This window comes from Hyposmocoma kahamanoa, unplaced genomic scaffold, assembly GCF_003589595.1.
Source record: "Hyposmocoma kahamanoa isolate Upper Pololo Valley unplaced genomic scaffold, ASM358959v1 65, whole genome shotgun sequence".
Taxonomy (NCBI): Eukaryota; Metazoa; Arthropoda; class Insecta; order Lepidoptera; family Cosmopterigidae; genus Hyposmocoma; species Hyposmocoma kahamanoa.
The window spans coordinates 4,118,473-4,143,794 of record NW_020653853.1 but is presented as its reverse complement, the minus strand read 5'-3'; the positions used below and the strand labels follow the sequence as shown (position 1 = coordinate 4,143,794).

General features: G+C 35.9%; 2 protein-coding genes across 6 annotated transcripts in view; one reads left to right on the top strand and one right to left on the bottom strand.

Annotated features, from left to right (window-relative positions):
- The window catches only part of LOC113231558 (atypical protein kinase C), a 491,714-nt gene extending 485,663 nt beyond the window's left edge, over nucleotides 1-6,051 (top strand). For all 5 annotated transcript variants that reach the window (XM_026465889.1, XM_026465884.1, XM_026465886.1 and 2 more), the window contains 4 exons: nucleotides 2,039-2,206; nucleotides 3,568-3,683; nucleotides 4,441-4,570; nucleotides 5,815-6,051. In XM_026465889.1, coding sequence (XP_026321674.1) covers nucleotides 2,039-2,206; nucleotides 3,568-3,683; nucleotides 4,441-4,528 — 372 coding nt within the window. In that variant the 3' untranslated portion in view covers nucleotides 4,529-4,570; nucleotides 5,815-6,051. The remainder of the gene's footprint in view (nucleotides 1-2,038; nucleotides 2,207-3,567; nucleotides 3,684-4,440; nucleotides 4,571-5,814) is intronic.
- An 8,409-nt stretch (nucleotides 6,052-14,460) lies between these two features.
- The window catches only part of LOC113231318 (inositol-3-phosphate synthase), a 33,803-nt gene continuing 22,941 nt past the window's right edge, over nucleotides 14,461-25,322 (bottom strand). The window contains exons 6-12 of the mRNA XM_026465592.1: nucleotides 19,501-19,621; nucleotides 18,517-18,667; nucleotides 17,604-17,695; nucleotides 17,276-17,384; nucleotides 15,931-16,107; nucleotides 15,249-15,424; nucleotides 14,461-15,060 (exon numbers count right to left, since the gene is read on the bottom strand). Of these exons, the coding sequence (XP_026321377.1) occupies nucleotides 14,962-15,060; nucleotides 15,249-15,424; nucleotides 15,931-16,107; nucleotides 17,276-17,384; nucleotides 17,604-17,695; nucleotides 18,517-18,667; nucleotides 19,501-19,621 (925 nt within the window). The 3' untranslated portion in view covers nucleotides 14,461-14,961. The remainder of the gene's footprint in view (nucleotides 15,061-15,248; nucleotides 15,425-15,930; nucleotides 16,108-17,275; nucleotides 17,385-17,603; nucleotides 17,696-18,516; nucleotides 18,668-19,500; nucleotides 19,622-25,322) is intronic.

Below are 25,322 nucleotides of genomic sequence, written 5' to 3'. Positions count from 1 at the left end.
GTTCAGCAAGTATACAATATTTGACATTTTCATGAACTGGTAATACTTTGCAAAAGTTGAATAAACCATCGTTGTTATTTATAAATTGATATTTAACTTTATCAGGAACAATAGTTTTCAATAACCGTATCTGTAGCTCATAGATCCTGTCCAGATGCGTCTTTGAAGTTAAACCGTAACTGCTTAAACCGTATCCAATGATCGATTCCCCAAGTGCTTTATATAGATTGAGCAGGGTCAAGAAAGGCATCTTATATTTGATTATAGAGAATTTGGACAACAAGGCTTTAAGTCTGTCACACACCTTGTTTATATGATCCGTCCATTTCATTCGGTCGTCAATTATAAGTCCTAAATAGGTGTGACTACTAACTAGCTCAATATCTGGACAGTCGCAAATGCTTGAGCTATTTCCCCTGTGCAAGCAATCATGTTTATGCCCAATGAGTTTTAATTCTTGGTTTTTCCTATTTTGGCTCGAGCTTACATAAATCAGTTTGGTCTTATCAGCATTTAGTACTAAGCCTGCATCGTGGGACCATTTGACCAGATTAGTGAAATCTGTTTGCATTTTATGAAGGGCGCCTTTCAGATCATGATGAGCCACTACTAGGCAAGTATCGTCAGCAAATTGGAAAATTTGGCTATGTTGTATTATATGTGGTAAATTATTTACGTAGGACAGGTAGTGTAGGGGGCCCAGTACGGAGCCCTGGGCTGTTCCTTCACTTACTGTTTTCCTGTCACTCATCGCGTCAGCTACTTTTACATAAATAGCACGATTACTTAAATAGTCTTCACACCAGCCTAACAAAGGTCCTCTCACACCGCAGTCCTCAAGTCTCTCTAGCAACACATCATGACGAAGTGTATCAAATGCCTTACTGTAGTCTATGAACACTACGAGCACTTGCATTTTATCATTAAGGTAACCATATAAGAGATTGGTAAAAGCAGTTAGGAGCTGAGTTGTGTTTTTGCGTGGTTGAAACCCGTACTGATTTTTGTTAAGTACATTATTATCCGTATAAAATTTATGAATTTGGTGACATACATATTTTTCCACAATTTTATCGATGGTGGGGAGAATAGTGATAGGTCTGTAGTTATCATAGTCTGTTTTCCTACCCTTTTTAAAAATAGGTCTAACAATACCAGTTTTAAGCCCTAATGGATAAGTTCTCTTCTCTATACTAGTATTAATTAGTTTAGCAATTGTTGATGCAATATTGTGGCTAATTTTTTTAATATCAATTGCTCGTATCAAATCTAGATCAGGCGCTTTATTAGTATTTATACTCTTAATAATTTTGAGAATGCTTGATGAATTAGCTTTGTGGAAATGCATAGATCTGTCAACCGGCTTTCTGTGTTCGTTTTTGTCTACAAGGGATATTCAATCACAATTTGTTTGAAAAAAGTGCCTACCTACCAAATTAGTCAATTGTTGTTATGTGAAATGATAATTTAAAAAACTATTTCATTGATAATTGAAATATATAAATATATAAATTAATAGACTAGCCATTTGACACTTTTTGAAACTTGTTGAAACTGTCCCGTGTGCAGCGCAGCATAAATGTTACGTAAACAAAAACTGTCACTCCCCCCACACCGCGCGGGTACCTCGGGAACGCTCACGCTCACAATCAACATAGCCCCGCACTAGGGAAACCCTTTGTCGCGGGTGCCATGGACACACACATAGACAACCACAAATTACACCCAAACTCACGAGAGAAATAAATGTAGGCCATACAAATATTTCTCTCGGCCCGGGAATCGAACCTGGGACCTCTGCGTGGCATGGTAACCGTTCGGCCACAGAGGCAGTTAGTTAGGAACCAACTCAGTGAAGCGGTGGTGGGCCTGTAGTAAGTGAGTCAATTCACTAGTTTTTATTATAAAATAAGTGTGTCGTTAAACCCGATGCTGGCAAAATTATTCCCCATTTACCTTGGGTAGCTAAAGTCGCCAAAAAAAAAAGTATGACTACGAAAAACCTCTTCATATAACATATATACATTGTGCATTGTAGGTGATCCTGGAGAAAACGATCCGTATACCGCGATCGCTGTCAGTGAAGGCAGCGTCGGTGCTAAAGGGATTCCTCAACAAGAACCCCGTGGAGCGGCTCGGCTGCGGCGAGAACGGTTTTCTTGACATCGTTAATCATCCATTCTTTAAGAGCATCGAATGGGAAATGGTGAGAACTAGATTATTAGTAAATTTATAATTTTTGTCTAATCTATAAGATATGTAATAAAATGAGATAAAGTATCAATCAATCAATTCTACGCTCTGATTAATATTCGAAAAAAGACGATCGGCTGATTTCGGCTTTGTAAAGCGACGTCTCTCTCATATAAGGCGTAATTCCCCAATACCTAGCAAGACATTTAACCTGCGAATGTATAAATATAACATTTCCTTTTATAATCCCCTGATGAGAATATTTTTTTTAATAAAAATATAAGTGCACATTTGACCTCCATCTCGCCTGATGGAAAGTGATGATCAGGTCGACGATGGAGCACACCTAAATAATGCCTATTCACTCATGCCTTGAAAAGGCCCAAGTTATAACGTTCAGGGAACAAGTCGGCAGCTAGGGAATTCCACTCCATAGCCGTTCGACATATAAATGTGGAAGCGTAACGCTTCGTGCGAATCTTTGAAATATCCACAACATAGGGGTGGAACCCAAGCCTACGCCTAGTCGCCCATGATGGCAAGGGGACGGCGGAATTAAACGTGTAATTCTATCGCACACTCTCCGTGATTATATCCTGTAAAATACCGATAAGCAGGTAACTGTATGGCGGTGTGCAAGGCTCTGCAGCTTCGCCTCCACTAATTCCGAGTCGCCTATAAGCCTCTTGGCACCATTGTCTTGGATCAATGTGTCTGGCTTTACAACGAGATACTATGAAAAACTATTTGGATTTTTTTCCAGAATATTTAAAGGAGTCGTAACTCGCTTAACAAGTACATGGGTATTCACCCAAACCCATTTCGTTTTTGTATTTAGTAAAAATTAGTCGGTATATTAATTAAGGAAATTATTACCAAAATGTCAACAGTCGATCTTTCTTGTTACTTTACAATGATGTGTCAACATAAGTGGAGTTAAAATCGAATACAGAACTATTATTATATTTAACTCTTATCACTGTAATTCGGTTGTTATCTGTTTTATTGTCCATTTGATAAATAAATATACCTGTGTGAAATAATACATAAAAAACTTAAAAGTTTATTTTTAGATAATTTATTATGTTTTGTAAAAAGTCATGGAACAAAAGTTGTTGTTTGTGATGTAAATAATGTGGTTCTGCGAGGTTGTTATTATTTTACAAATTTACAATTACAATTTTAACAAACCCTTTATTATAAAACATATTGTATAATTAACTAGTATAAATATTAATTAACTAGTATATTATGGATATTGTATAATTACAGCTAAAACGCTGAAGGATATAAAACACATATTAATATTATAAAGCGAGGGACTTGTGTATGTATCTATCGGTGTTAACTCCACATATTTGTGCTGTATCTCAGTTGGAGCAAAAGCAAGTGGTGCCGCCATTCAAGCCTCGTTTAGAAGGTGAACGCGACCTCGCCAACTTCCCGCCAGAGTTCACCGACGAACCCGTGCATCTCACGCCCGACAACGAGTATGTATACGTTTTACATATTTATGCATTTATTTATTAAAGAAAATCAACAGTCAATCACAATTAAAATATACATACTAAGTCTATGCTAAGGCCAGATACAGATTTTTTAGAATATATTTTCAAATTAACTCGCGTTGAACGGAACATTTATGAAACGTCTTCATCAAACAATAGTTTTAATAGACAGACAAAAAAAGAAATGGCTTAGGTTTAGTAAGTAATAGTTGACGTCGAATTGGACATTCAAATTATTTTTGGAGATATACCTAGTCAAAAGGAAAAATGTCATGTGACGAGAACAGTGTTAGGTATGAATGTGGAGGTGTGACTAAAAGGTGAAAGAAAAGCCCATGAAAAGATGTATTGTGTGAAAGATGATATGGATAAAAGAGGTGTGAGTATGAAAATGTCGGCTAATAGAGTCTAATGGAGAAAAATGCATATTGTGCCGACCCCACCTAACGTGGGATAAGGACAGGAAAAAGTAAAGGCCTGGTCAAAAGGACTAAAACACCTTGTCAAACTACAAAGAACCTTTCCTACTTAGAAATTGTGACATTATGTATTTTATAATGTTTCAAATAAGTAACTTTTTATGTAGCTTTAACTTCGTGAAATTAAAAATAAAAGATCGAATAAGAATATTTTATCGTCTGTTGTCTTTTGTTTTTCCGTGTATTTATGCCCTTGTGTGTATTTGTATTGTCTCGTATATTTCGCATTACCAATAATAATGTCAATGTTCGAATTGCAGTACGGTGATCGCGGACATCGATCAGTCTGAGTTCGAGGGCTTCGAGTACGTTAATCCCCTCCTGATGTCGCTGGAAGACTGCGTGTGACATCACGCCTGTCTGCTGCATCCCTACCACGATCCCCTGCAGGTGAACATTGCACTAACAAAACGCATTATATTCCCATTCAGTTATATTTTAAGATCGCTTTTGAAAAGATCGCTTCGGAGAATTTTAATTCTTCAAAGATGTGGAGACATTATCACTAATCTCGTGTCAAACTCAGTGCCCCGCGTGTCTGGTAGCACTTCAGTAATTTTTATACTCCTTCCAACCATTTATTTCACTTTTGACATCTTCAATTAGTGATGTCCTAATGCGTTACCGAGTCAATTTCTTATAACAATCGATTTTATTTAAGAATCTTTAACCGTAATTTGAATTCGTTCAAAATGATCGTCTATTTCGTTGACTGAATCAAGTTAACGCTCATCATCTCGACAGACTCTTGTATAACAGCTACTTATGAGAGCACCTGGCTGAGTGCAGAAATAGATTTCTCACAGATGGCGCTGCGGCAAAAAGTCGTTAAAAACCAAAAATAAAGATCAGCAACAAGCACATAGAAAAGTTCGTAGGGTCCGCTAGTTCTCTCCGTGGGTTAGTTGGCATAACGTCTGGCACGGTTTGCTGGAAGATGTTGCTTCGTATCCAGCCGGATCGGAGGAGCTTTTTCTAAGTGTTCGATTTTTGTATTAATATTTATAACAAACTAGTGTAGTAATTTCACAAACATAATAATTGAATATCATGGTGGCCAAACAACTTAGTGACATGCAATAAAAACATGAAAATTACTTATAATGTTTTTCTAAATTCTGGTTTCTTAAAGTTATTTTTGATACAAAGATCGAAGAACACGAAGAAAAATTGTGACGACAAAAAAGCCGTTTAAACCCAATACAAAAATCTGTTATAGCGCATACAAAAATTTTTAAGATCTGAAATGAAATTAATTTCGCTGTATCTTTAGCGTCACTTAGGAATAATTGGTATGTTTCAAAAATCCCCACTAAAAAATCTCATCAGGGTCCCATCCTGAATTCTTGTTAAATATTATTCCATAAATTTTCACCAGCGCCAATGTCCCGTCAACATGACTACACAGGTTAATATTGTGTTTTTTTTATATTGAAAATTGACTTTGGAACTTTCTTTAAAATATTAAATTAATATTCTTAAAACAATTTGCTTATCTTCGCTTTTGAACGCGAAGAAAATTCAACTCGGACAAAGACAACACACCAGTGGGAATTTTTAGTGGGGATTTGTGGAACATACCGAATAAGATTAATAATTTCTCTTTTAATAATGCGAATTTGTCCACCCTGTAGGCTTACGCATACGGTGAGTCGTCGTCATCGGATTACGACTCTGTGTGCTCCGAGCTGCCGGCGCGCAAGCCAACGCTGCTGCAGCACATGTTCTGTCTGCCGCTTAACTGACGCAAGAAGAACTCTAAAAACTCCCAAGCCCTCCAATAATATCACTTTGTAATGGGATGAAACAAAACTCAGGGGTGAATAAAAACAAACAATGCCACCAACTTAACTCTGATTGCGCAAAAAAAACAAATATAATTAATATTACATAGACGCGGGAGAAACAAGTATTATCACAGTTAAGTTGGTTGTTCTGTATATTTTTCAACGTTTTTCTATAGGTCAACAATCGCATTTGATACGGATTTCCATAGTGAAACGTCAAAAAATACATGACTATGTTCACTCGTGAGTCGCTATTCATCCCCATTTATATTTGCTACATAGTGCGGAAAGAGTGAAGTGGGATTTTGAATATTGTGTTTGTCTTGTGCAGCATTTGCTCTAAACTGTCTAATTGTATTATCTATTCTACTTTCGTTTTGTTATTCAAAATTCATTCTAGAAAGTGAATGACAGCCGGGACATTAATGTTGCACAAAAAAACTACCTAGTAAAGTACTACATAGTATTTTTATTTTGAAGAAGTACTAGGCTTTGAGTACATACGTCACACTGAGCATCCAAATACATGTTAAAAGCCACTTCTCGTTTCCAAAACTAAATATAACCATCTCTTTCATTCATTAATGGTTATAGCAAGGAGGGAAAGGGACTGCACTTATTGTTCAAGTCCAAACCATCACATTTTATCGTCCTAATACTTTGATTCTTCCATTGTCTCTTTATGTAACATTTTTTTTAGTCGTTAAATGCACATTTTGACTCTTTCAAAAATATAAACAAAATCTTCGAAATTATGCTTGAAATAAAAAGTTAGTCAATTGTAGAACGAATAAAATGGTGCACACTATGGTACTTTCATTAAATGGTGACCATTCTGTTCGGAAAGTGGTTAACCTAATTTGATATTTTCTGATGTCTGGCTATAATAATGAAAATCTATCGTCCGTAAAGCACGTAGATATTATTATGTTTAAGGCAATTTTAATTGTATAAAAAAGTCGTTATTTTTATCTACAATTGATAGTGCTGACATTTTTAAACTGATTGTGGAAAGTTCGGCTTGAAAAAGTAGTTAATTAATTTTGCGTAACAGAATGATCACCGTGTATTTTTAAATTTGTAAGTTTATTTTAATTTGGTATTTTTTTACGTGTAAAATGTTGTTTACTTGAGCTCTTTTATATTAGTTTTATGAACCGTTTTGGACACGGAGTTTGCCAAGTTAGGTGCTCGGGATTGTAAAGAAAATATGGCGGAAATGAAGCTTCAATTCTCGGTAGGGAAGCAGCAAAGATGGCGTCACATTCCTAAAAAAAATTAAAATCACTATCCCAATAAGTTTTGGGACAACGCTTCTTATGTACATAATTAAATAAATTAATCATTATGTACTATACAAGAAATTATATAAGACTTAATATTTTTGAAACTATGGTAGTGTCTGTCTATCCTTTCTAAGAGAAAGGCCTAGTGTTGATAAGTGTATAACCCGACAACTGCGGATATTTAATTACGGCTCGCGCTTCCAGTATCCGAAAGACGCGGACGTTGTCGGAAAGTATGGATGTTAACTATCATTATTATGTTTTCCAGCAATAAATTAGCAGTATCTATGTATATGTGGAGACAGATAATCTGCTCAATGAAAAGGCACGTAAGGAATTAAAAGTAGTAAAAAAATTTCCGGCCCACGGGCCGATGACGCGTATTATAGCCCTTATCCAAATTAGAGTATTCCCTAGACGCCCTAGATTTAAGCTAGATTCGTAGCTACAATTTTTAGCATGGAGCGATGCGTGACGCGTTTTAGGCAGCATTTAGGGTGCGTTCAAATTAACCGCTGTTAGACGCGCTATAACCGCGCAGTGCCGTGCGACCTTCGCGCTGTTGAAGCACGATCAAATTTTTAGTAATGTTTTTTATCTTTCGACTCAGTTACGGAATGGATTCTGACGAAGAAACATTCACATATAGGTATTAAAAATGACTCACCCGCTATGTTTTTTTCAGTTGTAGTTTTTATTTCAAAATTGTCAATAAATTTTAGACATCCCATGCCTTTTTTTTATCCAGTCGATTGGAATAACTGGCGGAACTGCTATCCCATATTGCAGGGTGTTGTTTTGCATTCTCTATAAATACGCCTCACTAACCGTGACTGCAACCAAGCAACCGTGACTGCAGCGCGAACGCCGAGCGGCCGCCGCGCGGTTGCAGCGCTTCCAGAAATTGTATGAAAACTGACAGTCGCGCGGCCAACGTGCGGTCTAACAGCGGCTAATTTGAACTCATGAAACCCTTATGAATTCATATATTATGAGCAATGGTCGGAATGAAGTATTCCAAATGAGTAGATAAATCTATGTCAAAGAGTGACATAGAGTGGTTAAAATTAACTAATTACTTTTCCAAATTCCGGATATCCGGAAATAGTTTTACTGCATCGTAAGATAACGTAAAATAATTCAAATGCGCTATGTAAAAAAATGCAGTACATAACTAACCTTTTTGTATGATACTCAGTGATGGAACGAATTAGTCGTGCGCCTGGCGGTGAACGACACGCCTGTCCATAACGGTTGCAGTGCCATTCACAACTTTAAATCGCAAAGATCTGAGGGGCACTGCCACCGTGCCCGTCACCTTGAGATATAAGTTAACATGTCCCTTGTGCCTGCAATTTCACCAGCACCCTTACCCTTCAAAACCGGAACGCAGTAATGGCCACATTACTGCTTGGCGGCGGAAATAGGTAAAGTGGCAGTGTTTCCCTGGACGAACTCTTTCACAAGGAGCTCTACTGCAGAAGCAGTAGATAGTAAATTTACTATTATATTAAACCTTTCACAAAAGTAAACATTTTTTAATAAGCTAAAAGCAATAAATAGATTGTTTTAACGAATGCGAATGTTGTAGATACTGCTATAGATTGTGCTACGATGCCGTAAAACTATTTTCGGAAATACTTCGAAAAAGTTATTAATTAACATTTGGCGGTTTTAACCACAATGCTTTTGTCTATATATAGACATTTATCAACTCATTTGAAACAAACTATTCCGACCATTGATTATGACTAGCTTCATCACAATGTATAAACTAAATATAACGACATTCTCAAAAAAAATCTTATATTTATATATTTAGTAGCAATTTTTTTTACACCAAATCGTCTGCAGCTTTCGCAGAGGGCACGCCTCGTTCCTATGCTTTCGTTTTATTATAAACGTTATTTGGTAAGGACAGTCGTCTGCGGGACTCTGAACATTAAATTCAGTGTAAATCTTATTAGTAACACGGAGACAACTGTCGTTTCCATATGATGTGTAATATATTCCATTCCCTACTGTAGACCCTGTTGTCCTTCATAGCTAAACACCACTCGTTTAGGTAGCCAACGAATTTTATAAAAAAAATAATAATATTGAGCACTGAAACAAATTTTAAGTCATGTACATTAAACAAATAACTCGTACATACATTGGTTATAAAATATTATAACAAATTTATTGTTAATGTAGAAAAAAAGACTTATTATATAAAAAATATATATATTATCGTAATGGAATCGGTGGCGGTGCGCGGGCGCCGGCTGAGCTCAAGTGTCCACAAACTATTCTAAATAGTGTGTAGTACCTATCTATTAGACATTTTGCACCGATATTATAGTATATATACACATGTGCGTCGTTTCTCCGCTCGATATGTTTCGCGACGTGTTTTTCTGTCTATTGAAATTGATGTCGTCATACTAATGTATTTTGTCGATGTGTTCGTCAATAAAGCGTTGTATAATATCTAGCAGCGTTACGTTGCGCGTCGTCACGTTCGACGCCTGCGCAAGTGGGGATTTTTGTATCGTTTAAACATAAATTAAGTATTTAATTTAGCAGTATTTTGATAAAATTAACGCTTTAGATGTAATTAGTTAACATTCCAATGTAACCCGATTGGTGATGTAGTTTGACGTATTCTGTTCGTACATCACACGTATCGGATCGATGTTGCATAGTTATATTTGTTCCCAATATTTTCGCCGTTTAAAATATATGCTATTAATGTTTTTATCGCATGTTTGTCAAACGTTAAGTTTGGGTTGATAAATTTTTAAATCACCAAAAATCCATTATAACAATCAATAAGATCATACTAACAGCATGACAAGTGACATTAAACAATTATAAATTAATTGTAAGAGGAATTGTTAAACAGTTAAATGTTACATTCGCCACTTAGAACAAAAATGTATCTTAGTTTTTAAGTATGTTTAATTTCATATAAACACATTGGGTGTAACCAAGCTATTTTGAATTGTTGCAAATTGCGTGGTGGAACACCAAATAAAGTTACTTAATTGTTTCTGTAAGCCGCTTGATGCGTGGATGAGACATAATTCATTGTCAAATTGGACTGGAGAACTTGAGATACTGTACTATTCTATGCTTAACTGAAAATAAAGAAAGATTAATCCGATACTTGAGTTTAAATTTTTTCAAATTCATTTTTTTAAAGAAACCAATTTTTTTCATTGTTGACAATGGGACCTTTAGGCACAGGCTACATTGCGAGCGAAACTAAGCTAAGCTAGCTTAGCTCACATGGCTGCACACAACTTACTACTTACTAACTTAAGTAGGCGACTTGCCTCGGTTAGCTTAGTTCGCAATGTGAACAGATGTATGAAAATATGCCGCGGCTACGTGAGCTAAAGCTAACTTAGCTTCGCTCGCGGTGTGGCGTGCGCTTTAGAACTCAAAACATTGGCTTGTTTGAAAAAAGAAACAAAAAAATACACCCAGAACTAGCAATCGGTAGAGTACTAAAAAACCGACCTCAAAAGTCATTCATCCCCTAGTTTGCCACCCTTAGCGGTAACTATTTTCTTCAAATTAAAATGGGACCACTTCTGAAGTACCCTCTTTCCAACAAAAAAATAATATAAGAACATACAGTCGAATTGAGCCCTTCGGTACAATTGGTCTACTTTCCCGATCGATCCACTTGTTTTTCCCGATTCGTCTATTTCCCTGAATAGACGAATCGCGATAGGTCTACTTTAACGTTGCATCTACTCAGATAATCTCAGTACAGAGTACTAAAGAAAGCGACCTCAAAGGTTTGTGGAGTTACTTATCTATTTGCCAAGTTTTATTGAAATTTTCATGCAGTTTCCACCAATAGATAGAGTGACAGTGAAATTCATTACGTAGTCTACCAGTATATGATGAGTCCTGAGAAAGGGGCGGCTGGTACTGACTACATGGCCTGGGGCCTAGGGCGGCTAACACTGCAAATCCGCCACTGGCAATTACTATGGACAAGCACGTACTGACGCAGGACTTGTTCGACCCGTCACTAGCTATAAAAAAAACACACTTCATAGATGACTACGAAATATAATACCCACAATAACGACTTCAAAACAGAAGCTAATGGTCTGGAAGTTGCACCTTGGATAGTGAAAGTCAGTGGCAGTGAGTTGAATTTAAATGCACGACTGCAAAGTTGCATGTGTTATTTATTGCACACACAGTGGAATCGAGGTAATATATTAATTATGAATAGAAAAACAAAAAGATCTATCCGAAAATAATTTTATTTTAACATAAATGCACGTAGATTACAGATATTGAACAAAACGAAAAAGGAACGTCGAAAAATAATTTACAAATTTGAGTGTACAATACATCCATTGCGTACTCGAATCTGTTGCAATATAGTTTTCTCTTTTACACATTTTCTAATACCTAACGTGATATACGCTTATCTCTTTCTAATAAATACATATTCTAAATTGCAATTCCTACATTGGCATTTAAGCGAAATTTATTAAATACATTTCTCTCTCTCTCAATATTAAATAAATACTGGATTTCATTTCTAACAGTGAATTACGTAATGCATAAGAAAATAAGTTAAAATTTGTATGGTACAAATATAGATTTAAAAGATATTTTAACCTGAGTAAATAATATAAGTACTCGATATAAAAAGGTACTACAAAATTAAGTAATTTCATTATCTACATGAAACTTACTTTTACTACGAGGTCTCATCACCTCATGCATTACAAAAACAAAATGCGAAATGGAAGGAGTAAATTATTTTTGCGACTTGAAAGAAGACCCTGCAGTAAAAATTTATCCATAAAATAGTATCCTATAATTTTGTAGGACCTTGTGTTACACTTACTCGACAAATATAAATTTTGTCCTTTTCACCGCTTTGAAAGGAAAAACACGTGAAAGTAAGTTAAGGGACAAATTGACCCCATATAGGTGTTTTAATACTGTTATTGGAGATTCTATAACTCTGAAGAGATCTTTTATACCGAGGTTACCATGTGGAATGAACAATACTCTCTATTAAATGGTAACAACTACAATAAGCTTAAAATATGGTCCACAGCTACGTTAAAAAGATATGACTCAAAGCAGTTTATGATTTTAACTCATTTGAGTATAGAGAGCACTTTTTAAAGTTCATACTGTTTTTGTATACTAATACTCACGCTTCGGGAATTTTTTTTAAGGTGTTCTATTTATAGTACTTTTTTATGATGTAACACCGACTTCTCTCTGTCATATTAACCATTGGTTTTGATAGAAAATTTTATTCAAAATTATGAGCTAAAACCACAAACTGCAGCTATTATAAATATACTCCAAACGTGTAAACACTAAATGTTTCACACAGAGGCGTTTCTTACATTTACTAAATTTTCTGAAAATCGATTCGGGCATTCATACTGGTACTATCCTTTCATCATAGATGGCGCCTCAAGGATATTTCAATAAGAATAATCAAATTATGCATTACGAATCAAAAACACATTCGGAAGATGGTAAGTCTTTAATTTTAGAACGTGATTGCGTAAATCATTATAAAATGTTTGGTTGAAAATTCGAATTGTTTGAAAACTACACAAAGCACCACAGTTGACACGCTCATTAATAAATTGAAAAAAATCAAAAAGAAATGTTTAAGAAACTAACGTCACAAACAATTTATGTGAGTATGGTAACGGCATTTTATGCTATTTGGCTAGTATAGTATAATAAATATGACAAAACTCTATTTCATATGAAAGACAGAAACATTCCATACTTTTTTCTTAAATAATTTAACTACTTTCCCAAAAGTGTTAGTTTTTCAAATTCGTCACTTTATTAGAGAGGGGGTGCGAATTAATAAGAAGGAAAATTTGGACATAAATTCACAGTGTATGACGATAGCTCATAAAGCTCGTGTAAGAAACGCACCCAAAAAATTTTGGTTTTATATTATGATATCACTTCACCTATGTACGTATGTAAATAAATAAGACAAAAATATTTAAATAAAGTAAACATTTTGTCAAATGACTTCATTTTATACTTTACTAAAACATATAATAAATAACACATATACAGATAATTTGAATTACTCGAAAAGAACAAATATTAACGAATCAAAATATCAAAGAAAATTGTTTATACAGCACTTTTTTCGTTCAGGAATAAAGTGTTATAATTAATTATGCCGAATGAGCCTTTTTAAAAGCGATAATATGTCAAAATAAGTTTCGTAAAATGTACTACTACTGAATATGTTTTCGAACAACAGATAACAAGTATGGAGTAGGGTACAAAATAAAAAATCAATTGACAAAACAACTTATTCCGCTTATGGTATCACAAAATTACTCACTATAATGCCTCTATGAGGCAAATAATAAAAAGAAAAACAAAAGTTATTTTGAATCTTGAAATTGATATAAATAAAGATGAAAATTAGATAAAGTTAAGTACATTTTTCCTAATGTTTGAAATGAGGAAGCCAGACATTATGGCTGTATAATGCCTAAAGTACACGCTTTACGAAAATAGGGACTCAGATTCAAGCTCGTTTAAATTTATTAAAACTAATAAAATTTCATCGTGTTTGCAGATTCAAGTTAACATGTGCGAGCGGTGTCCATATTAGACACGGTGACTTTTAACAGCGCATCTGCAGCGATTCAGTCGCGATGCAAATGCGATGCAGTTGCAGTTACAGTGATACGATCGCGATGCAAAAGCGATACAGTATTGTTGCAATCGCGCGTTTTTATCGCTCCCAAATGTCGCCGTGTGTAACCGCTCTTACTTCCAACTTGTTTCTTTTAATCATGTCTTACACTTTTTTTAATATAACATCTCTTAATATTTCTTTCCCTTTTTTACATCACATCTCTTATACTAAACATAATCTAGGATGATTGCTGTGACAATTCATAAAAATCTACACAATATAACCTTGTAACGACGTGCACTAATTTATGTATTTCATAAACAAGTTTAATAAGGCTCGCTTTTAAATAAATAGCTTTTGTTTAAGTAAATACATTAAATTAAAGTAAAAATAACACTAAATCATATTTGTGAGAAATGAGCGGAAACATTTTCTTTTTTTCCAAAATTCTTAATTTTTTACAACATGCAAAGTTTACTTCATTACACTGCATTTATTAAAGATGAGGTAAATCGATAAAAAGGTTTCGATAATTTAATGAAAAAATGTATAGTGCGTGTATTCATTCTTAAATAATCAATTTTAATAATAGGCAATGAATTGACATATCAGTGTTGTTACTTTTTTGAAACCTATAAATTAATGTTATAGCCTAAAAATAAAATAAATGAACCTCTAATGTTTTTTGAAATTGACTAAAATATTAATTGAAATAGTATTTGAATTATATTTGTGAGATTTATGCCTTCAATATAACGCAAAACAGTTCACAAATCTATACGTTGTTCATAATACGTAATAAAAATAAAAATATAAGAAGGAACCTTTGCTTCAACAATCCTAAATGCACTAAAATTTATCGACTACCTCATCTTTATGACAAATACAGGGTCACAGGGATCATCCAAGTTTGTGTTTAAGTATAGTAATAAATTTCCTTATAAAATGGTTCCAATCGAGTTTTTATGCGTGTGTTAGGAAAAGGGCTTAAATAAATTAACTATGAAAATGAGACTATATGCTGTGTCGTATGTGCGAGGTTTATTGGTCGCCGTTCTGCGCGAGTTTCTGCTTCTTGGTTGGTGGAGAATACTTAGAAAACAGACGGCCAGAGTGCAGATCATTCATGAGGAACGGCAACTGCATCAACGAAAACTGTTATTAAGTTCATTCGAATTAGGAATCCGATAGGAAACTGACCAATTACAGGCTCTCATAAAATTAGTGTTAACTGTGATGGCAAAAATGACGTGACGTCACGATGTCCTCATACAACGCAACCAGAGACAATTTACACAAGTGTCAATGTTAAAAAGCCATGAAGATACCTTATGCTCCAACTGCATGTGGTGGTTGGGCTGCAGGCTGAGGCAGGCACGCAGCAGATTGTCGATGCACGCGCGCTGCTTGAACAGTGCATTCACTACCGGGGCACCCGGAGGGACCATGGGGGCTTTCAGGAGATAGGCCAGTGGGGACAGCACACAGTGCATGGAAGACCACTCTGCAAATAAATATATAAAAAGTATTTCAAAATGAGAGAATGCGCGAAACCGGATTCAGTTCAGTTTGCCACCCTTAGAGATTTTTTCAAATTTTAATGGGACCAATAATGAGGTACCCTCTCTCCAACAAAAACAAATCATCAAAATCGGTTCACTAAATCCTCCGGAGTAACCGATACATACAAAAAAAATAGTCGAATTGCGAACATCCTCCAATTTTGAAGTCGGTTAAAAATCTTAATAAAGATAGAGACGACCAATGATTCTGATTACGCGCAATTAATTTTGTAACGCTCTTTCTCGCTCGCACACATTCACAATGGCTATAATTGTTCCCATCCAAAGTCAGCCAGACACATGACTCCAAACAAAAAACTTAAACAAGTAAAAGATAATGGTATACAGAACAGAGTGTACGTGTATGATGTCGAAGATCCTTTGCGAATTGCTGAGATAATTTGTTAACAGACACACTAACTCTACAGTATTCTACAAAATAACGTACCTTGATGTTCGTCAGCGCGGAAACTGACACGCGAGAACAGCTCAGCGAGCAGCACGAGATCAAGGATAAGCGGTACGGCTAAAAGGGAATCTTCGCAGGTGTTGTGTACCACTATGGTATTGTGGCCATGCAGCAGGATCTCGGAGGTGTATTCGTCCATTGCACGCTTTGAATCACCTGTGTATTTGAATAAATCATAAATAAATAATATAATAAAACTTGGTACAGTCGATGCCCTAAGTCATTTAAGCTACTGCTCGTTCACTACACTGACTTCACCGAGAAGAACGAGTAAGAAACTCTAGCGATTGCTCTTTTCAAATAAACTTAAATGCTGTAAAATTTTTGAAACATATTTGTGAGGAATCTAGACTCACGTTGTCTTTCCATAAAACTTTATCTAACACGAAGTCAACAATTTTGTAATATGACTTTTCAATTAAAATACTTTTAATGCAAGTTGTAAACTTAGGAAATGGTAATCTTAATATATGCCCTAATCATATTGTAAAAACGTATACAGTTCCCCATATACATTACGTATACATTCCTAAAATACCGACTCTCTATCCGACCGTTTGGTTCTGAGAGCCATTTTACGCATTCAACAGGAAAGAATTAAGGGTATTCCATTTATCAAATTGTAAAGCAGGCTTGTAAAGCAGGGGCTTTTAAGAGGTCACTTCCAGCATTGTTGTAAGGTGAACAACGTATTTTTTTATGTTTTTTTTTTTTCAATTCTGATAATTAATTTAGCGTCTGTTATAGGGTACGAACTAAAAAAACAATTATATCTAATCATAATCAAATACATCTAGTACATATAAATTTTTGTTCCTAGTGAACTAGTTCGTCCAGGGAAGTACTGCCACCTTATTTATTTCTGTCGCCCAGCTATAATGTAAGCATTACTGCGTTCCGGTTTTGAACGGTGCTGGTGAAATTACTGACACATTAGACTTATCAACTTATCACAGCGTGACGGGCGCAGTAGCAGTGCCCCTAAGTTCTTTGTGTTTTAAAACTCAGAGTGACACTGCAACTGTTATGGACAGCCGTGTCGCTTACCATCAGGTTCGTCCCGTCACTTGGTGTCTAAAAAAAATCTACTTTTGAATGTTGACTATAGTTACAATTGGGCACAGATATGCCTGAAGACCAAGCAAAAAGCGACCTATTGTAATTTCCAAGTGTTTTTTTTATTCCTATATTGTTTGTGTCTGATATCTGTTATTGTGCCTTAAATAAAAAAAAATACTGAGTTGCGCAGGGAGCACCTCATGTACACGGTCCTATGAAAAAAAATTATATAAATAAAAATAAAAATTGAAAAACCAAGACTGACCAACATATGGCACGTATTTGATTACAACGACGTGATCGGGCTTCTCTCCGGGCTTGTACAGCACCGGGTTGGACTCCACTACGTCGTCTACGACGTTGCTCTTGGTGATCTGCGAACATGTATTGTGGTTATTACAAATGCCTGAAAGTTTTTAACCTACGTGCATTGGACCTATCAACAATTTATTAATTTATTGGTAGATCAATGCCTGCGTGCAATAATGAATAAATAATAATATTATTCCAGTCTTTTATTTATTTTTTCTCTTGTTTATGTTTATTGGTAATAATTAAGTCGCTTATTTTCTCCCGTTATGTAATAAACTTACTTCTTTAGAGCGGAACTGCTGAGGCGCTGAGAGATTTTTGCCGTCGTTATTGCCAAGATGGTTATAGCTTACGATTGATACGGGTTTCAGACCTAAAACAATAATAGATTATTTGTTGGGTCAATATCATTTCGCACCCCTCATGGAAGGATAGCACAAGTGGAGTTACGTTAAAAATGTTTATTGCTCCATTAGATACAGAAAAATATAACCCACATCCTCTCCAATTCTTGTAACTCTATCGACTAATATCGTCGAAGATGTGTTTTGGAGAGTTGGAAAGCTGAATTGGAGAGGACGTGGGTTATATTTTCTGTATCTAATGGAGCAATAAATATTTTTGACGTAACTCCACTTATGCCATTTTTTCATGACGGGTGCGGTATGTAACTTATTTGTGCTCTTTGTCGTCCTGATTAGATTTGTTTCGCCTGTCGTATTTGTATCGTAACCAGGAAATAAACTGTAAATTAGATTAACGATTTTTGTTTTGTTGTAGATCCTTTGTTCAGAATTGTACCTATTAATTATCTTCCGACAATGTACGATAGAGAACACGGGCGGAGACTGAAAAACAGCACTATGCTGAGCGTGCAAGCTGATCTGCGATCTGTTCGCGCGCATACATTAACATATATTTAACAGCACGTCTGCAGCACGCGTGCAGGGTGCGCTCAGCGCACATGCAGTGCGTTCGCGGCCCATTCGCCAAATCTGTACATATCCTTAGGTTTCGTCCTTTTCGTCAACGTAATAATAGAAATCAGTGTTACTTGTATTATGTGATTTTCTGTACACATTTGTGTTTTTTTTTTAAATAAAGTTCTATTTATTTATTAAGCTAGCCAAATACGCGTATTATGTAAAGCGAAGAAGCTTGACCGTGTACGCGGTCTCTAAGGCATCTACTCACCAGCGGAAACCAAGAAGTCGACAAGAACAGATTTCAGCTTGGTCTGTCCGGATTTGAAATCGTCACCAGCCACGAATACGCCGTTCTTTTCAGCGCGTTCGATCACGCCCGCCACTATCGTGTTTTGCGGGGAGCCGTTGATGTAACAACACTGTCAGAAGAAATCAGAGTTGTAGTGTACTGACGACACGTGTAGAAGCATATATACATATGTTTAATAGAGCATCAGATAATTAGACTACAAACTTAAAAGGGGGATGTTTAGGTACAAGGAAAAAAGAAGTTAGCAACTTCTGTTTATATTTCGATTACATAGAAAATTGGTATTTCGCCGTTAAAAAATACGAACTCAACATGTTTTTTAATTGACAATGAAAACTGACCATCCCGGTAGTGAGCTATGGAACCCGAAACAAGATTGATAAAACTTCGCTGGATAAAAAAATCACAAATTTCCGCAAATTTTGTTTTTTTTTTTTTCATTTATGGGCAATTCAGTTTCTTTCTATTGTTATTACTGTTATTAGAGATATTTCAATGATTTTTTCTGTACAGTGTTTCGTAATAAATACTCCAGGGGACTGTGTGCTTATTTTACAGTGAAACAGCATATTTTATTTCTAAAAGGTATATACGTTTAAACACCGTGCAATGGTTTCTCTGCGTCTCCCTCACGCGGTTCAAAACCTAGTAATGGCGCTGGTGAAATTACAGGCACATGGAACTTGTCAACTTATGTCTCAGGGTGACGGGAAGGGTGACGGCAGTGGCAGCGCCCCTCATATCTTTGTGATTTGAAGCTCTGAGTGGTACTGCAACTGTTATGGACAGGAATGTCGCTTACCACCAGGCGCACGACTTGTTCGTCTCGTCACTTGGTCACCACAATACCATTTCGCCTTAACATAAATCACATTTTTATCAATATACTGTCACGCCAAAAGGTATCCTCCTCCTGTTTTTGGTGTTTTGGTTCATACTTACTCCCTCGTCAACGGCTGCCATTGCGAAGATGGTAGACGGTGAGATTTCGGGCTCGTTGTTACGCAACGCCTTCTCCAGGTTTTCCGATGTGTCGTGGATGCCTGCCTTCACTTCGCAGAAACTACAAAACAAACTTTTATTTGAAGTTTTTGTATTAAAAATTTGTTGCGAGCTGTGAGATATTAGTCTTTTCTCGAATTCGAATAGGACTGGAAATGCAAATGCGCCGTAATACGTAATACGTAGGTGTGTATATGCATTTTGGAAAACTGAATATTAAGTTATTTAAATTTTTATTAAATTGCTATTTAATTATTTTTGGTTAAATTACTCCACTAGTTTGTTATAATTATTAATACAAAGATCGAACACTCAGAAAAAATTTCTTCGATCCGGCCCTATACGAACCGACGTCTTCTAGCATACCGTGCCAGACGCTATACCAACTAAGCCGCGGAACGAACCAGCGGACCTCACGAATTTTTCTATGTGCACGGTATGCTAGAAGACGTCGGTTCGTATCGGGCCGGATCGAAGTAATCTTTTCTGATGATATGTCATAATTCTTACATCCATGTTTTTGTTTGTTGCGTGTGAATGCCGGCCGCATCGTGAGAGTACCTTCATCGGAACTAATCGCAGATAAATTCAACTCAAAACGTATGATTTTAATTTTTGTCTACCTACATTATTTTTCTTAATACGCAGTGAATGGTGATGATTGTATAGATTTTAGTGCGCTTTACTATTAAGTTTTGAAGTAAGATCTTAAATTTTCTCTATAAGTGAATTTATATTCTTAAGAGAAATAAATATTCTTTAACCATATTTTATTAAGAAACAGGTATAAAAAGAAGAACTTAAATCTAGGCTGCTAACGGTGTAACAAAAACCATTTTTGGTTTAACCGTACACATTCACCATCGCAGTAAATAAATTAAAAGTTACAGTAATAAAAAAAATAGGATTAATTGGTTTGAAATTGAATAAATTTACTTATTACTTTTTATCACAAAAATAAACCTTAAGGGTTGTTAAATAAGGGATAAAAGTTTGTATGGAGAACCAATAAAACTATGAAAATCAGTATAGTAGGCTACTCGTATTTATTCGACTCAGACGTAGTTGCATGCACCAGCTAGTATTTATATATTTTTTTACTAGTATTTATATATTTTTTAATTATAATTGTTTGTAATTAATTAGTTATAAAAATAGGCTTAAAACCAAACAAATAACTGGATTAGGGCCTAATTGGGTAGAAACATGTAACCGGATACGAAAGCATGGTGTGCGTTTTTCACGTTTTCCAATTTTCCAAGCACGATTCAGAATTGAAGGACTTCTTAATGTACGATATACCTATTAATATTTCTGACTTGATAACATCACAGCCAAACGATTTACGTTGTAGGCGCTGAATGCGGTGGTCCCGGGTTCGATTCCCGGTAGAACCAATTTGGGAATTATAAGCATGTGCACGGTATGCTAGAAGACGTCGGTTCGTATCGGGCCGGATCGAAGTAATCTTTTCTGAGTGTTCGATCTTTGTATTAATAATTATAACTAAATAAGATATTTTAAAAACCGTTTATAAGAGGTCGATTCGTTTCGCTGATTCCAGATAATGTTAATAACGTAAAATGTAGAAAAGTGACGCGTAACGTACTCATGACTGAACAGTTACTTCAAATAATATACGATTAAATATCACTGTTTAAAATAAGAGATATATAATCCAAACAATATCCTAATTCATATTACATGAATAATTTTACCGTTGAGAATTAAATTCAATCATAAACAACTAACGATATTAAAATTGTAATACCATTCTTGTAATACCATTCTGTTGATTGTACATCGCACGATACCCTACGTAGCATTTACGTCATAGCATGGCCATGAGAAATACACCGTCAAAAGTACGCAATGTACGTATATATGATTATAAAACAGTGCATATGAAGACTACAGGAAAAACATACGCCGCTTTATTTCTAGATGTTAGTGTTAATTTATTGTAGGTTGGTTAGAAATATGAATGACGTGTCTTATTCCAGCGTCATCACAATCTAGTATTTAAAATTTTACAAGCAAGGTTGACTTGACTTGAAACTTGACTTGGTCAGTTGTAGTACTTTCTTTTTTTTTAATAAAATAGACCAGAGGTTCCCAAACTTTTTTATTTGGTGAACAAATATTTTGTATTTTGCATAGACCCCCGGCCTTTCTAACACTGATTTTTTATAAATTTTTATATTGTTTCACAGCAGGCTCAGTGCTAGCGAGAAACATAGAGTTTCTAAAAATATATGTTAAGTTTCATACGATACGTAACGCTTCGGAACTTCATTTAAACTTCAGGTAATTTACATGTCTATTATAAAATAAAATCTGTGTAATGTGGATTGTTCTATTTATGGAGAGCTAAAATTTTGGTCACCGCTTACCTAAATGGGTTCAAACTAGAATAATTTCATAGATAAACAAATTACACTTAAAATCGTCATATTGATTAAACTCCAATGCTCATTCGTAAGGCAGACTCCCCTGAGAAGATTGAGCAAGAAACTCTAAGGGTTACTCCTTCTAAATATACATTTGTACACATTTATCATTTACCATATTTATTTCAAAAATCTCAAACCTGCAAACGCTAAACGGGTCACTACGGTTTTTTGTCATCCAAGTATGCAGGAGATGTATAATAACTTTTAGAATAAAGTTTTTCACTATAGTTTTAAACCTCCACCAATTAACGTCTCACGCATTCTCATTTTTTTGCGCTGACGTGTACCCCTTGTCGGTTGAAGTGGACCCCTGGGGGTCGATATAGCCCACTTTGGGAATCATGGAAATAAACGAACGCTTGCGCACAATCTCACTTGATGTTAAGCGACGATGTGATTGACGATATTTTTAGTAGCAGTAATGATCCTTGCGGAAAGAGATCGCCCAGGGAAGTACTGCTTAAGCTTACCTATTTCTGCCGCCAAACAGTAATGTCAATTTATTTCAAATCAATAGTATTATTTAACCATAATTATGCGAATTGATTACAAGGAACCTAGAGATGCGTAGATTTGCAAGATTATGTAAATACCACTATGTAGGCAGCTATGTAAATACAATTGTGCCAGCCACAAAACCATTTTCAGGGGCATAGCTACTCTTTTCTACATACTTGTTGCTCAATTAACATAAACCAAAACTGTCAAACAAAAAACAGAACCTTTTTGATTTTTTCTATTTCTACTTTTTATTTATTATTAAAGACCCATAGATATAGACTAACATACATACATTAATAAAACACTATTTATTTACACATGGATTGTGACGTGTGACGCAACGTGGGTGTCCGGTAACCGTCCTCGGAAACACCAGTAAATGACACCCTATGGCCAAAACTCCTTCTTCATGAAAGTCGACAGATGTTGAGTTGAGAGTCTCACCACATATGAATTAAAATTCACAATGTGGTGGGTCCCCAACTGCTTGACGTCCAGGTTAGCATTGGCTTTCACCCGTATATAGTCCGCAAATTTGTTACGTAGTGTTATTAATGTTTATATATCACGGGAGACATTAATACGATTATTTGTCGCACCAGTAGGGCTAGCACAATAGGGCGCGACAAGCGCGAGAGCGACATAGAGCGCGTGATTTGTGATGCGGGAATAGCAGTATCTCGCGCTTTATGTCGCTCCCGCTCACAACTTATTGTGCTAGCCCTACAGGTGTCCCGATTAAACTAATAGTTACGACAATCGACGGCGTGCACAATTGTAACGTAACTATTTTATCGCGCACCTGGCCAATTGTTGTGGCCAAGTGTTCTTAGAAGTGATAGCGTAATAAACTTCTCCATATTTACCTAAGAATAATAGCAGGCTAGACATTATCAGTGACAATAAAGAGGAACTCTCAGTGATGTAGTGACTAGTAAATTTTTACTTTTTAAACGTAAGTTTATTTATTGCATAACACTTTTTTTTATAATTTCAAGTGACGGGACGACTTGTTCGTCCCGTCGCCTGATGGAAGGCTACGCGCCTGTCCATAACAGTTGCAATGCCACTCAGAGCTTTAAATCGCAAAGATGGAAGGGGCACTGCCACCGCGCCCGTCACCCTGAGACATAAGTGACAAGACCCATGTGCTTGTTTCACCAGCACCCTTACCCTTGAAAATCGGAACACATTAATGCTGACATTACTCCTTGGTGGCAGAAATAGGTAAGGCGGCAGTATTACCCTGGACGAACTCTTTCACAAGGACCGCTACTGCTACTGCTACTAACAATTCAAATGAAACCAATTCGGCTATTTATTCCATAAGCGTCACCAATAATAAGTCGATAGTCGATAGAATATTTATCGACTGCAATCACTAGCAGCTCGCAAGCGCGCGACACATTTGCACAATGAAAAATTTTACTTTGTCTTCAAAAAACACAGACTACAGATTATATTTATCCAAACTACAAAGGGCAACGAAGGGCACTTTTCGGTCCCACGTGTTATTATCAATGCACAAAGTGAAATTGATACAAAATGACGGGACCAGTCGTACGCCTGGTGGTACGCGATACACCTATTCATAACAGTTGCAGTGCCATTTAAAGCTTTGAATCACAAAGATCAGCAGCTTGATTTTGATTGTCTCTCCCGATCGGAAACTGCGTCTTTTCCGATTCGAGGAGTATAATATTGCGGATGGGCTACCCGATCGCATCGATTCCTATTTGAATTAAAATCAGGGCTCTGAGGTGCAATACTAATTTGGCTGTTACCCTCTGACATAAGTTGACAAGTAATTTTACCAGTATCCTTAAAAATCGCACACATCCTTACAAACCCTTCTAAACCGCAACGCTGTAATGCATACAATACTGCTTGGCAACAGAAATGGATAAGGTGGCAGTACTTGCCTGGAAGAACAAATCACATAAGTATTTTAATTGAAAAGTCATATTACAAAATTGTAGACTACGTGTTAGATAAACATGTATGGAAAGACAACATGAGTCTAGATTCCACACAAATATGAATCAAAATGTATTCTATAGCATTTAAGAGTCGTATTCTAGAACTCTATTCAATGCTCAAGTACGGATTTGAGTATGGTTTAAAGCACTCGAAATCATACTTAAGTCCCTGCCATTAGGGTCGTATCTCCAGTGCTTGAAATCATACTCAAGTCCCTGCCATTAGGGTCGTATTTCCAGTGCTTGTGTTGCCAGTGCAATCCTGACTTGAGCATTGAATAGAGTTCTAGAATACGACTCTCAGTTTATTTGAAAAATCCCTAGTATCTTATTGGTTCGGCACAGTGAACGAGCAGTGGCTTAAAAATAACGTTTTCAAGTGTAAAAATTTTATTTGGCATAAATGATTTTTTTGCTTTGACTAAGGAGCTCTACAGCTTCTTAATATATGTATACTTAACATTTATTCATTTATTATAACAAAACTCGTATTTAATTTGACTAATAACAATCGTACATTTATCATGTCACTTATAAATGGAGTTTAAAACAAGTTCTAAAGTGTATCGTGTTGTTAACGTAGCCAAAGTTTTTGAACTAGTTTCTAAGGAAAACATGCTCAACTATGCAAATAATAAATAATAACTTGCCAAAATACCCAAGAATCATTGACGTAATATTGTTTAATGCTTAGGTCGTATCTACGCGGAAATAAGACCGGCTGGCTGCGGCGGCGGTAGCGCTTCGTCACATGGCGCGATGTGTAATGCTATCTTTTTCACGTGTGTAATGCTATCTTTTTCACGTGTGTAATGCTATCTTTTTCACG